This window comes from Glycine max, chromosome 15, assembly GCF_000004515.6.
Source record: "Glycine max cultivar Williams 82 chromosome 15, Glycine_max_v4.0, whole genome shotgun sequence".
In the NCBI taxonomy this organism is placed as follows: Eukaryota; Viridiplantae; Streptophyta; class Magnoliopsida; order Fabales; family Fabaceae; genus Glycine; species Glycine max.
Genome location: NC_038251.2, coordinates 11,977,426 through 11,993,562, shown reverse-complemented (window position 1 = coordinate 11,993,562; position 16,137 = coordinate 11,977,426). Strand labels below are relative to the sequence as shown.

The following is a 16,137-nucleotide window of genomic DNA, read 5'->3' as shown; positions in this document are numbered from 1 at the left end:
GTGCGAGACTAACTTTGTCTCATTTCTAAATTAGAATAGGTGATGTTAAACACCTTTCCATCTTGAATCTCTCTAGCACTTTATCGATATATATACTTTTTGAGATAAGCCTAACAATCCTTGTGATCTATTATGGAATATTTCTATCCCTATCACATAGCTTACCTCACCCATATCTTTCACTTCAAAGTTTCTAGAGAGAAATTTCTTAGTCTCATGAAGAAGACCAAGATCGTTAGCTGCAAGCAAGATATCCTCAATATACAGAATTAGAAAATAACCTTACTCCCACTGACCTTCAGATACATATACCGATAAATAGTATTTTCTTTAAATCTAAAGGAAACAATGGTATCATTAAACCTCAAATACCATTGGCGGGAAGCTTACTTTAAGACTGTATATTGATTTCTTTAGTTTGCACACTATGTGTTCCTTTTCCTCAACTGAGAACCCTATTGGTTGGTCCATACAAATATTCTTCTCTAAATTTCAATTTAGAAAGGCAGTTTTCACATCCATCTGATGTAGCTCCAAGTCGTAATGGGCTACTAATGGCATGATAATCCTGAAAGAATCCTTTCGTGAGATCGGTGAAAACGTCTCTTTATAATCAATGCCATCTTTCTGAGTAAATCCCTTAGCAACAAGTCTAGCCTTGTAACGTTCAAGGTTGCCATGAGAGTCACGTTTAGTCTTGAAGACCCACTTACAACCAACTCTCTTACAACCCTTTGGTAATTTTACAAGGTCCTAAATACCATTATGTTCCATGGAATTTATCTCTTCTTTCATGGAATTTAACCACTTCTCAGAATTATCACAACTTATAGCTTGTGAAAATGAAACTGGATCATTATCATTAATGCTTAAGTTTTTTTTTTGTTTTATGTAAGTATACCACATAGTCATTCGAAATATCTGGTCTTCTTTCTCTTTGAGACTTCCTTAATGCTACTTCCTGTGGTTCTTCCACAATGGGTTCATTATGTATCATGGGCTCATCATTGTGTTGTACTTCTTCATTATTGTTTGTAGCAATAACTGAAGTAGTAATCACATTACTGCTAGAGGCAAAAACTAAAGGGACTTGCACTCTAACTTCTTTAATTTCCACTTCTCGTGGAACTGTACTCCCACTGATTTCACCGTTTTCAATGAACCTTGCATTTCCAGTTTCGACAATTCTCATACTATGATTAGGACAATAAAACATATACCCCTTTGACTTTTCTGGATAACCAATGAAATTTCCATTGATTATTCTTGCATCCAATTTTTTTTCTTGTGGATTGTAAATTCTTATTTCTGCCTGACAACCCCAAACATGCAGGTGCCTCATACTAGGTGTCCTATTTGTCCACAGTTCAAAAGGTGTCTTTGGAACTGTCTTACTAGGAACCCTATTTAACAAATACATGGCAGTTTTCAAAGCATACATCCACAAAGATACGGGCAAAGGTTGAATTGATTAACATACTCCTAACCATATCCATTAAAGTTCTATTACGCCTTTCTGATACACCATTTTGTTGTAGTGTACCGGACATTGTGTATTGTGCACAAATGCCACGTTTATGAATAAGCTTAGCAAATGGACCTGGTTGTTGCCCAATTTCATCATATCTTCCGTAATACTCTCCACCTCTATCATATCTAATAATTTTCACATTTATGTCTAATTGCCTTTTTACTTCATTCTAGCAGATTTCTAAGGCATCTATTGCCTAAGAAATCTCGGGCAATAAGTAGACATAATCGTAACATGAACAATCATCAATAATGGTGATAAAGTATCATTTCTTTCCGAAAGAACTAACATCAAAAGGTCCACAAATATTAGTATGCACAATTTCAAGAAGCTGAGTGCTTCTTGTAACTCCTTTTTTTGTATGTTTTGCTTGTTTTCCCTTAATACAACCCACACAAATATTTAGATCCGTAAAATCTAGATAAGGAAGAATTTCATTCTTTATTAATCTTTCCATCCTTTCTCTAGAAATGTGACCTAAACGTTTATGCCACAAGAAAGCAGATCGTTCATTCACTAAACTATGTTTAGTGTCAACATTATGATGCAGAGTTAAAACAGTTTCAGCATACAAACTGTCTATTTCCAATTTATATAAACCATCACAAGAATACCAGTACCAATGAAATGATTATGCTTAAATTGAAACATTCATTACCAAAATTAAAAGAGTATGCAGTAACATCAAGTTTAGATAATGAAACTAAATTCCTAGATAAACTGGGTACATAAGGAGTTTCCAGTAAATCTAAACGATGTCCAGTGTTGCGTTTTAAACAATAAGTCTCAACTATTTCCACTGGAACTTTCACTTCATTCCCCATGAAAATGAACTTCTCATTTGGGCTTATGGTTTAGATTGTAAGGAATCTCTGCATAATGTTAGAAACATGAGTTATACATCCAGAATTAATTCATCATGTATCATGGGAAACTACAGTTAAGTTTGATTCAAAATATACATGAGCATTAAGCTCACCATTCTTTTTGAACCAAGACTTACACTTTAGGCAATCCTTTTGGAAATGTCTTAATTTCACAAGATTGACAATTATTGCCCTTTGATACCTTTCTTCTGGATTTGCAAAGAGTCGTCATTGTTCTTTAATGACCCTTTGCCTTTATCATGCTTCTTCATAAAAAAAATTTTCAAGCTCCTTGATTCCCTTGGTGGCTTACATAATGGACTGAGTAACTTCCTTGATTCTTAAGCCTCGTTTCTTCCTAAACTAACATACTATGTAATTCATGCACATTTCATTTATCTTTCATGGTATTATAATTCATTTAGAACAGGCCAAACTCAGACGGTAATGAGTTTAGAACAAACTGAACAAGAAAGTTCTCATTCACAGCCATTATATTCCCAAGGTCTTAAGTCTTGCTGCAATGTTTGTCATCTCAATGACATGTTCATACATAGTACGTGAACCATCAAACTTCATGGTGGTCAATGTACTCATTAATGTCCCAGCAACAGACTTATCAGCTGTTTGAGAACACTCTCCCACTAATCCCATAAACCTTTTAACACTTTCGATTTTAGGGAGAGTTGTCTTAATACTGTCTGCAACAGTCATTCTCATCAACATTAGGCTGAGTCTATTAGATCTTTTCCAAGCTTTATAATGAACTTTCTTTGCATTGCTACTAGCATCAATAATAGTAACAAACTTCTCTTCCAACATAGCAAGATCATGATCCAAAACACTGAGGTGAAATTGGACTTGCTCATTTTAGTCAGAGAAGTTAAGCCCATTAAAATTGGCACAGATGATACATAAGAATCCAATGAATTCAAAACATATATTACATAATAAAATTCACATAAGTGTTTTGAGACATAAAATACATGTCATACATATGATTCATTCAGATAACGGTCAATGTATATTGATGTTCTCCTTTGGGTGATACACCAACACACAACATACAAACATAATGATGCTAATAAAATTTTAACATTATTTGACAATTAAATATGCACCAATTAGTAGTATCTATTTCCTTTGGGCATATAAATAAAACTAATGATACACATAAATCGCCTACAATTATATTCATTAATTATAAGAACAACTAATCAACCTTTGGGCGATCCATAAATGCCTTATAACAATGAATTTCAATTACCCATAAACCAATAATCATATCATTTAGCATCCATTATTCTATGAGTAATTGGAATAATTATTAATTTTGGAATTAAATAACCTTACAAATTTGGCCTCTTTGGTGACTAACAAATTCAACATACATTTAATTCCAATCAAGTATAATTGAAATAATCATTAATTTGGAATTAAATAACCTTACAAATTTGGTCACTTTGGTGACTAACAAATTCAACATACATTTAATTCCAACCAAGTATAATTGAAATAATCATTAATTTGGAATTAAATAACCTTACAAATTTGGCCACTTTGGTGACTAACAAATTCAACATACATTTAATTCCAATCAATTATATATGGCCTGCACATAGTTATTGTTATTAACAATTCATAGCCATTCTATTAATTTCATTCTAGGCCATTAAATAATATTTGCATTTATTTGTGTTTTTGCATTCAAACACGTTCAAACAAATATGTAGCATATGCATATATTTACTGCTACCAATAATTGCAAAACATTCACGTTAATTTAATTACGAAACATAAACTTTCAATACTTTAATCATGTTCAACAATAACATTCGTAAAAAAAAGGCAAGTGGGATTGGAAATAGCAAACATGGGCTGCAAATAACAATTTCCAAAATTTCTATCTTATGCAACGCAACTTTTTCAGCAAAGTAAGGAAGCGTACAGCGGAGGCTTTCAATGTGAATATATATACTTTCTCCATATTCAATATATATAATGCCGTACAACTTTCTCTCCGATAATCATAAGTTTTCAAATAATCTTTCCTCAAAAATTGGTATTCAACAATAATAAAATATTGTCAATAAAACAATATATGCAGCGAAAAATAAAATTCTTAAATTTCATAATTAGGGTTGATGCATAATTGGGAGAAATTAAATTATCCCTAAATTTCATAATTAGGGCTCATGCATAATTGGGAAAAATTAAATCATTCTTGGAGAATCATAAATTTCATAATACATGCTCTGATACCACATGTAAAAAATTCTTAAGGATTTCCTAGACTATCAATTATAGAAAACCAACAGGATCTTGAAACCTATGATTCTCACAAATAATCAATAAAGAATAATAGATAATGATGTGTATCTTTCTCCATAGGAACTTCTCTCTGGTACACTTTGATTTCCTTGAAAATGAGAGAAATAAGATTTCACTTCCTTAGGCCTTTCTTTTATGTCTCTCTCCGTTCGTGATGACTATGGGTGAGAAAAGAACACTTTCTGGCCAGGAAGGGACCTCATTTCACGTTAGTGGGTATTAAGCCCCTTTTATAACCACTACTCCCATCAAGTAACGGTTAGCTCTAGAAATTTCTCCTATTAAGCCCAATTACAATTTAACTTTTAATCGTTAATTATTTACTTATTAGTCCCTACATAAGTCACATGCCTTTCACATGAGACATTAATTCTTACATTTTTTGGTAAATAAAAATGAAGAAAGATTCTGAAAGCATTTTTAATTTATGATGGGTTAATCACCCAAGTCTCAACAAAGAAAAATTTAGAAAATATCATAGTCAAGAAGAAAGCGTTTGTGCTGAGCCTGCAGATTCATTTGGGCTTATTAATTTGCACCATAGCCAAGCTCTTAACCATTATTAACTACAATGACTTTCAATAATCAGGATTTGCCAAAAGGTACCCTTCAACAAGTTTTACAAGCCCTTGGATCTTGGCTTGGTTGGCATTGAGCTCCTCCTCACTAAGCGTAGCATCCCCTTTGGTGAAAAATTGAACACGTACCTTCCTAATGGATCCTCCATTTGGGCCTTCCACCAATTGGCTCTCGAATGAGACCTTCTCCAACGTGTCAACCAAGGCAGTGCCCTCAATTATGCTGAAGTTATATACAAAGTTAGCCTCATCAATTGCATCAACTCTGTGCAGCACATACTTGGTTTTGCCACCTGCATGCACCCCCATTAATTAAATTCCTTCATTTCACATTCCTCCAATAAAACCATATATGATTAATTTGTACTAATTATAATTATTATAATGTATACTTTCATGTATTGAATTAATTAAAGTTAACATTAACGGTAATGAAGTGATTGAGCATAAGTGATTAATATAATGAAATTAGATTGAATGCTTTTAGTAATCTAAATTCGATTCTTAGTAAAAATAATTCTTGATCAGATTTTCCTTATTTCTTAGTCGAACTCTAAATTAATCAAGTTTTTTTTTTTTTTGATAAACTAGAGACAAAAAACAAAACATTAAATAAAGGTATCAACCAAGTCTAGTTCACTTGATGGATCATGATACATGAATTTCGCAAACCTCATGTAGTATTAAGTAACTGACCTTCAATGGTGCTGATTTTCTTGATGGTGCCCGGACCACCATTTCCTTGTGTGAAAACAATGCTGTGGATGCTATCCACAAGCTTTGGGAAGAGGTTATGGAAATCTAACGTCATGGCTTTGAAAAGCCTAGTAGGAGGCACAGCAGCAGGGGTATCATAAATCTGAGTAACAACACCCATGTTGAAGATGGAAAATTAACACAAAGGATTAGTGATGGTGTTGTGAGAAGATGTTAGTGTTGGCTTGTTGCTGGTGTGTCTCTAAGATGTGGAAAGAGTAGGCTTTATAAAGTACTTGGCCTGCACTAGTCAAGTCTACTCTGCTGTGGTTAGGTAAAGAAGTACTTCTGTGAGGTTGCTCGGGTCTTTCCTCAATAGACTATTATTTGGTGGGGTCAAAAATGTTTTTGAAGGTGGAAATTGAAGAATAAAAAGTGTTTGTAAAATACTCTTCGATATAAAATAGGTATGCATTAAAAAAAGAAAAAAATGGTGGCATTCACGATTGTTTTCGTGTGATTGTCTACAAGTAATTGGACAAGACTCATTCAAACATTTTTTTTAATTCAGATTGTATGAAATGCCGGTTACTTATAGCTACAGTTTTTTGACAGAGTACATTTTTTTTTTGTTACATCTTTCATCATTTTTTCTGTTTATACATTGACAGAGTATGATTAACTAGAATTTTTTTCATTGAATGTTTAGATAAAGGTGTTTAAGTAGTTAGATTATCTTCACAACAACAAAAAAAAAATAATTAGATTATCTTTTTTTCTTTTTTACAGTAAGAAATTTTTAGGTCAATTTTTTTTTACAGAAACAAACTCAAGCCATATCATTCATATTTAATTGATAATTAAATGGAATGAGGAATTAGATTATAAAATTTGGGACTAGCATAAGTATTATTAATCATCCATGCAAGGGAGTAAGCAATTACGTTTGTTTGTCTCTTCAAACTCTCCTTGAAAGTTTGGGAAAAGAAAAAGTATATTTCTACACTTAGAAATAATAAATTCTAGTTCGATCAAACACATCAATGTTAAAATTTTTGATCATGTCTACAAGACTACAACTATTTGAGCATGTGTTGTTTTTAAGTTGACACTCACTATAAGTGGAAAAGTTAAACATCATATAAGTGAGAAGAAAATCTATAAATTCGAGTCTTAAGGTTTTGGAATTAATATATAATATCAAATTTTCTTATGTGGTTGTCAGTGACTCATTGGTGTAAATCTCTCTAATGTTTACTTCCCCGAAAATAAAAACAAATCCCCCAATTAATGCTGTTTTGGGAATGCAAAAAAAAAAAACATGAATACTGCACTTAGACATAACCATTATGGCCTATGGGGTTTTTTCCACTCCGTATAACTAGTATGAACAGGAGAAGGGATAATGTTGTTGTCCAAAATTCTTGACCTTGAGCAATTCATTTAGAAAACTTTCTGCCATGAAACTCGTTTGTTTGACAATGAAAGGTTTGTTTTCCCAAAATGTTTCGCTTATGCTTCCCCAGATGCTCCAAGTTATCATCCCATTATGCAACTTCCTAAAAACAAACTTTCTTAACCCTATGTTTGTATAGGGAATTTTGACATAAAAATCGTTTGTTTGGCATGAAAGGATTGGCACAGAGCCTACATATTAACATCCTGCCAGCAAGCCCTGCTCTTCATACCCTCATTATAGTGCACACATGTTGATGGGCAATGGCAATCCAACCCTTTTGATCTCATCCCCACTTGCATAACAGAGTCATTATTCAGTTGTGTAATTTTTTCACATACCTAGCTATACAACGAAAACACACTTTTGTTGAACTAATAGTTGTGTGAAAAGAAGAACAATGAAATCACGATTTTATTGTACATTATAAAATGAAATCGCGATTCTATTATACAATATTTTTTGCACATTCATTAATACAGCGGAAGTGTGTTCTTGTTGTGCATTGTGTGAAAAGGTATCTTTAAAATTTAAGAATATTGATATTGGCCAAAAGCAATGTGGTTGGGACTAATAGCAACCCCTATGATTTTTTAGGCCTAAATTTATATAAATTTTACAAGTTATTTTTGGGCCAATATATTATGGATTCAGTTTGAGTAATGGGGTCAGGCCGAACTGAATTGCTTTTGTTCAAACCTAAAATTCAAGAGTCTAGTTTGTCCTTTTTTATCAACGGTTCAAACCGGCTTATTGAGCCAAACGCAATTTGCCACTTCTATCTACGATAAATATGAATTTTTCTTTTATTTTTTTCATATATGCTACAATATTATGGTAGGCCAAATTATATGTCATTTCAAGTGATAGGGAAAATGGATAGTCTAGTTCTCAGACTTCAGCATCTTGCTGTGACCCTTTCTCAGCATGTAACTGTATTTTATTTGAGAAACATGAAATTTATTGGGGGATCCACATAGTTTTCATGAAATTTATTTGAGAAACATGAAATTTGTTTTAGATGGTACTGATAATATGTTTCATTATAATTTATTGATGAAGTGAGATACACATGTAATGGAGTCTCACAATTCCTCTGCAAAAGGAAAGAAAAAAAGGAAAAGGAGAATTACATTGGCAACCAAATTAAGCACACTGTAGGCTATAGTCTTTTATTTAGTTGTAATCAGGATTGGCCAGAACATAGCCCTCAAGTGCCTTGAAAAGAGCATCGCCCTTGGCTTTTCCACTCTTGAGTTCCTCTTCACTAGGATTAACATCACCTTTGGTCTGGTATTTGACAGTGATTTTTGCAATGGACCCTCCACTGGCGCCTTCAACCAATTTGGCCTCAAATGAGATCTTCTCCACTGTGTCTGGCAACCCCACACCCCCAACAACGCTGTAGTTGTATCCCCAATTAGCCTCATCAATTGCTTCAACTTTGTGCAACACGTACTTGGTTTGCCCATCTACACATAATTGAAAGGCTTCTCACTCACAAATATCATCACCATTAATATTTTTGCTTGTTGATCAATTATTTCGTCAAACTGATCTATGGCTATATTATAGACTATGTATATCTAAAAAAATGTTGAACTCTTAATATACATATTGTAGTAATAGCATAATGTATCATACTAAGAGTACAATGTACCAATGATATATATCATTTTACTATGCCAACAAAATTGTCTATTAGTACTTTTTGTAATTTATAAAAGGGATAGAACAAGCAGACACCCCTAATACTGTCCGGCAGTTAATAAAATGTTGGAGCAGTCCATCCAGATAATTACGATATAAAGTCAAAATCGGGATCTGACTTCACTGTTGTTCTTTTCCCAGTTATCCATGTATTGTCCATTCAAAACAACATTACATAACAGTTGTATAAATATTTAATTGTGGACCCACTCCATGAAAATCATAAAAATTATGTGGTTTTGAAGGAGTAGGCACAACAAAGAAGTCAAATGGATCAAAATCGCAAACAGTTTTACTTGGTCGTAGTTATAACTCAACAAGCTTCTCGACATCATTAGATTTCTTTGAGAAGGATTGCTCACCAAGTAGGCTTTTAGTGGCTCCAGCAAGAATCTATCTTATTATTAAAGTTTATATTAATGAAGGCCTAATAATTGATATTAGTATATGATAATATTTTTTGGGTGATCATATAAGAGAGCATGTTGAAGTAACATATGTACTAACCCTCAACAAAAGTGAGCTTCTTGATGGTTCCGGGGCCACCATTTCCTTCAACGATTTCAACACTCTTGATGGCCTCAACTGCCTTTGGGACGAGGTTATCAGCATCCTTAACCAAAGCTTTGTAAAGCCTAGCTGGGGCTACAGTAGAGGTGGTCTCATCCTCAAAAGTAAAAACACCCATGATGATGATGATGAGGGGAAATTAACACAAGGATAATGAAATTGCTAGTGTGAAAATAAGAGGATTTTTGCCTTGTGTGGTTTAGGAGCAGAGTTGAGCCTAGTATTTATAGGAGTTGGGAGATGGTACCCCCTTTGCTTATACCATTTAGGTGTGAAGGTGCTGACTAGTGACTGATACGAGGTTGGTTGTTGGACCCTTTTGATTATTGCCAAATTTAAGATAAATTTAGATAATACGAAAGAGATGATTTTCAGTGGATATATAGATAATTATTTCATGTTTTCTTATATCAGTAATATGATTTTTAAAAGAAAAAAATTCTTCAAACTCGTAGAACTCTCTACTCTACTTTTTTATTTTTCTCTCCCCCAACAAATCTCCATGCAAGTATAATTTCGGTTTTTGTTTTATAAATTTTTACATTAGTCTTTCACATATGGTTTTGCACAAGACTCCAGACGCACCTTGATTATGTAGCTAGTTAGTTAGTTTAGTGCCCAGGAATTGGATAAATTATTATTTGCAAGAATTAGTTAAGTAGCTAGTAGTCATTTGCTTAGAACTGATCAATGGATTTGTGGTGTAATGTTACTTAAGTAAATAAGTGGCTAATAATAAATTATCTGTTAAATATGTTTGATATTTGATTATATAAAAGTAATGTGAGTTTGTGCCCGGAAGAGTACTGTTTTGTATCCAATGAAATTAACAAGCATAATAGATTTTAAGGTGAATCCTGGGAAAAATTTGTGCACTAGTCAAAGATTGTGAACTGGAAGCATTCAAAGAACACGAACACGAACACCTATTCAAAAACTGTGTACTCTTTCTATTGAATGTTGTAGCTTAATTTCCGCTACACATTACACCTCACGTTGTAAGAGTAAAGTGAAAACTTAAATAAGAATAGGAAATTCGGGATTACTGCAACCAACCTTCAGACTGGACAAAATATTGTGGACGCCCTTCTAGAGAACTGGGGACCAAATACAATTTGCAATTAAAAACAAAAATAAACGAATTTGTTTTTTATAATGCTACACATTTTACTTTTCATTCTCTATACTTAAAATTTATTCATTTCATTCTTCATATAAATAATGTGACACTAAAAATGTGACACTAAATGAATAAATTTAGCATATAGCTAACAGTAAATAATGTGTAGCATTATAAAAAACTTAGCATATAGCTAACAGTAAATAATGTGACACTAAAAATGTGAGGTTGATGTGTATTGTGTTTTACGTTTTAATCCATATACTTGTATTATTTTTATAATTTAGTTCTTATAACTGCACACATTATCACATATTTGATCTTTAGCAATATGTTTGGTTTTAACACTTAATAAAATTATTGTTAAAAGTTTTTATAATATTTTAAAAATATCATCAAATATAAATATAAATAAATATTAGTAACATGTTTTCGTGATATTTTATCAAATGTTGTATATAGTACATGTCGTAACATTAGATCCCGAAGACATATTAAAAACATTTGTTTATATTTGGTAATATTTTTTAAATATTGTCAAAATCTTTTAACAATATTTTTACTAAATTTTATGTAAAAGAAAACATTGTTAAATGTCACATGTACATATTAGAATAATTATTTTGATTTATACTTTTAGTTTCTATACAAATAATTTTTAATGTTTTAGTTCCTATCAATATATCTTTCTCATTATTAGAAAATAGACTTTTAACATCAGTTTTTTTTTTCTACTTATCGATTTTCATAAAATCGATGCTAACATAAACTACACAACATCGATTTTTAAGAAAATCAATGCATATAATAAGCAATCAACAAAAAAATGTAAAATATGCAACAAAAAAAATAACATCATTTTTCAAGAAAATCGATGTTGTCAGGTGTATGACAACATTAATTTTTCTAAAAATCGATGTTGATTTTTGTAATTTTTTTAATATCTTGTTTGTTTTCTTTAATATTACCCAAACCTCTAAATTTAAAAATCGACCAATCCAGAAAATTTCACGATACAAATTTTTATATTATTATTGAATAATTACTATCAAATATAAGAAATAGTTAAAGAAAACAATAATGTCAATACATAAAATCATCTACTATAACAGAACGTAATTAAACATAACTAAATACAATTGTAAAATTCCTTAACCATCTAGTGTTTCATTTTTAACTTTGAAATAAAATCTTACCCACTGAATGCGAATTGCCTTTAATCTCTTTGGTTTCAATGGTCTTGGATCAGTAAAATACTACATATAATAAAACATAACTTAATTAATATAAATAATAACAAGTATAACAAATGAAATCCAATGTATCATACATAGGGGCATGTGCTTACAAAAAAAGACTCGCCCAAGATCACGAATTGTATCCTCTAATCGATTTCTCATTTCTTCATCAATCGATTCAGTTTGAGACCCCCCTCTGCACGTTTATCAATTCACCGTCATATCCATGGCGTATAATTCTTCTTAATCCCATCACATAAAAGATGTTCTCGTATGTCGTCTACTATTCAAGCAGTTTATACAACGAAAAAAATATTTTTCATCCTCATCTGGTCGACTTCTTTCGGAAGAAAATTACAAGAACTGTTCAACGTTTTCCTCATACGCAAGGCTCATGCGACTTGTATTTATCCAACTTCGATCCATCTAATTAATAACTTTTTGATACTCACAAAGTTATTCCATGCATGAAAACCTCACTTTTTTCATTGAAGTTGTGACACTATCCCATTTAGAAAGACATCTTTTATAGTAGATTCATACGTAAAGGTTAAGTCTCTTTCTTTAAATTTCATGAAATTTCGGTAGCATTTCACATTGATCTCCAAGTACACGACATGAAAGCAATGACATGAATTCCACTACAATCAAGTATGTAGTCAGATAACAAAGTGAAATGCATTGTGTCAAAATTTCATCAAATTTAAGAAAAGAAAGTTATACTATATGTATGAATCTATTATAAAAAAATTATTCTTTCTAAACTGTCCAAACGGACAATTCAATATTCAATACAACGATTAATCCAAACTATCTGGAAGAATCATTGTATTGAATCTCAAAAGAGAAATTAAGGTTCACTTATAATGAATATAACTTATATATAAAACAATAATCATTAATCACATTTTGCAAGTTATAAAAGCATTCATAACAAAAAAGATCATGAAAGATATTCGTACATATGAAGATGATCACTAATAATAACAATCAATGTTGTGATGCGGTGCAAACAGCAAAAGGAAAAGTGCCTACAAATTACAATTACAACTACAAAATGTTATTTAAAGAGACTAAAATAAAAACAAAAAATATTTAATGAAATAAAATAAAAAAAATTCATATTTTGTAGGGAACAAAATGTTATTTAAGCCTAAAATAAATTACAAATTTATAAAATATTTTAATAAGATCAAGTGAATTTTATATAATTATTTTGGTAATGATAAAGAATTCAAATAATTTGTATGAATTTTTAAATTTAAATTAATTATTGTTTAATACACTAAAAAATGTATTTGAAGGAAAATGTATATTGATAGTATTCTAGACTTGGTGTGGTTTGAGTCACACATAAATATTGCATGAAGTGACTTGTCACTAGGCAAATCACTAAGCAAAGTCATCATTAGGTGCACGCCATCAATGATAATTCATTACTTTCTTTCTTTCACATATTAATTAATTATCAAATTCTCTACAGGTAATCACCATTGGAATGTCGATTCAGTGTATATATGTATATATCATTGTTAAAGTCCATATCTCTATTATCAAATCATATGTTTAAACCAACACTATTTGTATATCATTATTTAAACCAACATTGTTTTATTTGTTCATATGTTTCAACCACAATCTTTTTTTATTCAGTGTGAAGGATCAAATGTAATCTTGTATATTTTTTTCCATAGCTAGCTACAACAACATGACAAAGATTACTATTATTTCTCACTAAATAACGAGAAGTACCAAAATTCATAATGAAAAAAAAAGGTAAGAGAAAGCGAGTGTTGCCAAAATCCAATATAGCTAACCAAAATCCAATAAATAAAACTTAATTACAAGTTACTGAACATAGAAGAAGGGGAACCCTAACATAGCATTGAAATTGAAGTTGTCAAAGGTAAGAAAAAGACATACCTCATCGTGAAGACTAACACTAAGACCGACAGTTCTCTTGTCGTACACTCATTGCTGCTGTGGAGAGTGGCCACTGAGAGCGAGAGCACGGTTGACACCAAGAGTGACCGCAAATGGGAGTGAGAGTGGTCGCAAGCTTCAAACCGAAAAAGAGTACCAGTGGTGAGACAGAGGAGACTGAGAGTACGAGTGTGAGTGCGAGTTGCAGTGTCGCGAAAGTGACAAGGTCAAGGTGAGAGTGAGGAGACTGAGAGTGGGCACAAGAAGAGGACCAAATTCAATTATATATATACGAAAAATAACATTGATTTTTATGAAAATTGACGTTAACATCAAAACGTTAACGTTGGTTTTTCTAAAAACTGATGTTAATGAAATTATATTATTTACAATTATGTCACTGTTCTTTTTTAATATCAATTTTATTCAAAATCGATGTTAAAGACCTTTTTTCTATTAGTGTCCTTTCCTTCTTCATCTTCCTTCTTTCTCTTCTCTCCTACACGTCTCTTTTTTTTTTCTTCTTATCAAACCTTCTTTCTCTTTTTATTTTGCAGGTTCTATTTCTTTTAAATAATCTCACATGAACTATGCCATTGACCCTACTCAATGGAAAAGTCTTGGGATTGCTAGCTGCAGAGTTCATACATGCTTTATTTCGTACAAGAGACAAGGTAGCCTACGAGTAGCGATTTCTTGACACTTCTTATAGTGGTGGGGACTTGTTGCAATTTGATATTGCTACATAAAATGCTTCGAAACATGGGAGTTTTCATTTTCTAGATCACACAATGCTTTTGTGCCACCAAAAACGTCTCTAACAATGATGCATAGTGAAAGCATTTTTATTTTCCAATTTCTAGAAGTATAAAAATTGTCAAAAATATTTGGTTGTATTACACCACCAATTTTTATTTTTGTGGTTGTGTTAGAGAATCTAGAATTAACAAAATTACATGACACAAATACCCAATATTTGATGCAATAAGACTAAAATATTAAAATGATACAACAAGAGATTGACACATTATATATCTCCAAGTAGTTGGTCCTTCAACATCATATATCTTTAGGCATTTTATCGATCAAGATTAAAATGATGCAATAAGTCCCCACCACTATATATAAGGAGTGCAATGCAAATCTCATCTTGTCCAAGAAATGTGTTTGAACTCTACAACCTCAAGACTCTCTAATTTAGGATCAAAGAGAATTAGTTGATGTAAGAGAACTTAAAAGAACCCTACAAATAGAAGGAGGGATCGAGGTGTTGATGAAAAAAGAAAAGAAGGAAAAGAATATGGGAGTGGAGAAGAAAAACGGAGAGGTGTTGGTAAGGAATAAAATATAAAAAAAAAAAAGTCTAGATTAAAATGAGTAGTTTCTAATTAAGTGTAAAGACTAAAACGTAAATATTATATAAGTATATGGACCAAAACATATAAATACTATGAGTATATGACCTAAAATGTATAATACAACACACAATAACACCATGTCATTTACTGTTAATTGTGTTAAGGTTTTTTAGCTACAATGACCTAAACTGAGCAAAAAAGTGTTTGTGTATGAACTAAAATAAACGGTTTAAGTATAAGAGTAAAATATAAAGATTGTGTAAATATAAAATAAAATGAGTAATTTAAACTTAACCAAATTATAATGTGTAGGATAAATATTTGATAATATATTTATAATAAATAAATATTTTGAATATATAAACTATATTATAATTGTAAATTACAATAGTGAATTACTTTTTAATGTATAAAACTTATTATGATTCAAATTTAAAATAAATAAATAAATAAGTATCTTTAAAAATATAATTAAATTATATTAATAAAATTTAATTTAGAGATGAAAAATACAAGAAGGTAAACTGAAAGAGACAATTTGAGAAGGTTGAGAAAGAAACACTAGAATAAGGATTAAATCATGTATTTTAAACACACAAAAAAGATTGCAAATCTTTTTGAAAACACAACATGGACAGACAAATGGATCGACATATGGTGGAAAACAATATTTTTGAAAAACTTAGTTAATGAAGCAAACATTTAGGGCAAAAGTTAAAGTCTTTAGCATTAGCAAATATAAAAAGTAAGGAAAGAAAGA

General features: G+C 31.3%; 2 protein-coding genes across 2 annotated transcripts; both read right to left on the bottom strand.

The window, feature by feature from the left end:
- Positions 1-5,134: 5,134 nt before the first annotated feature.
- Positions 5,135-6,260, bottom strand: LOC100810115 (pathogenesis-related protein 10-like). Its single transcript, XM_003546293.5, has 2 exons — positions 6,003-6,260; positions 5,135-5,599 (listed from the first exon to the last, which is right to left on the bottom strand). Exons 1-2 carry the CDS (start codon positions 6,181-6,183, stop codon positions 5,307-5,309), a joined length of 474 nt encoding a protein of 157 aa, XP_003546341.1. The 5' UTR covers positions 6,184-6,260; the 3' UTR covers positions 5,135-5,306.
- A 2,225-nt stretch (positions 6,261-8,485) lies between these two features.
- LOC100527201 (uncharacterized) lies at positions 8,486-9,934 on the bottom strand. Its single transcript, NM_001249408.2, has 2 exons — positions 9,676-9,934; positions 8,486-8,930 (listed from the first exon to the last, which is right to left on the bottom strand). The coding sequence occupies exons 1-2, from the start codon at positions 9,854-9,856 to the stop codon at positions 8,635-8,637; spliced, it is 477 nt and encodes a 158-aa protein (NP_001236337.1). The 5' UTR covers positions 9,857-9,934; the 3' UTR covers positions 8,486-8,634.
- Positions 9,935-16,137: the final 6,203 nt, after the last annotated feature.

What these genes read in the sequence shown, in the direction of transcription:
- LOC100810115 (XM_003546293.5), bottom strand. Translation starts at nt 6,183, where the DNA reads ATGGGTGTTGTTACTCAGATTTATGATACCCCTGCTGCTGTGCCTCCT. An exon ending in GAAAATCAGCACCATTGAAG is followed by an intron (nt 5,600 to 6,002) that starts GTCAGTTACTTA and finishes GGGTGCATGCAG; the next exon opens with GTGGCAAAACCAAGTATGTG.
- LOC100527201 (NM_001249408.2), bottom strand. Translation starts at nt 9,856, where the DNA reads ATGGGTGTTTTTACTTTTGAGGATGAGACCACCTCTACTGTAGCCCCA. An exon ending in GAAGCTCACTTTTGTTGAGG is followed by an intron (nt 8,931 to 9,675) that starts GTTAGTACATAT and finishes AATTATGTGTAG; the next exon opens with ATGGGCAAACCAAGTACGTG.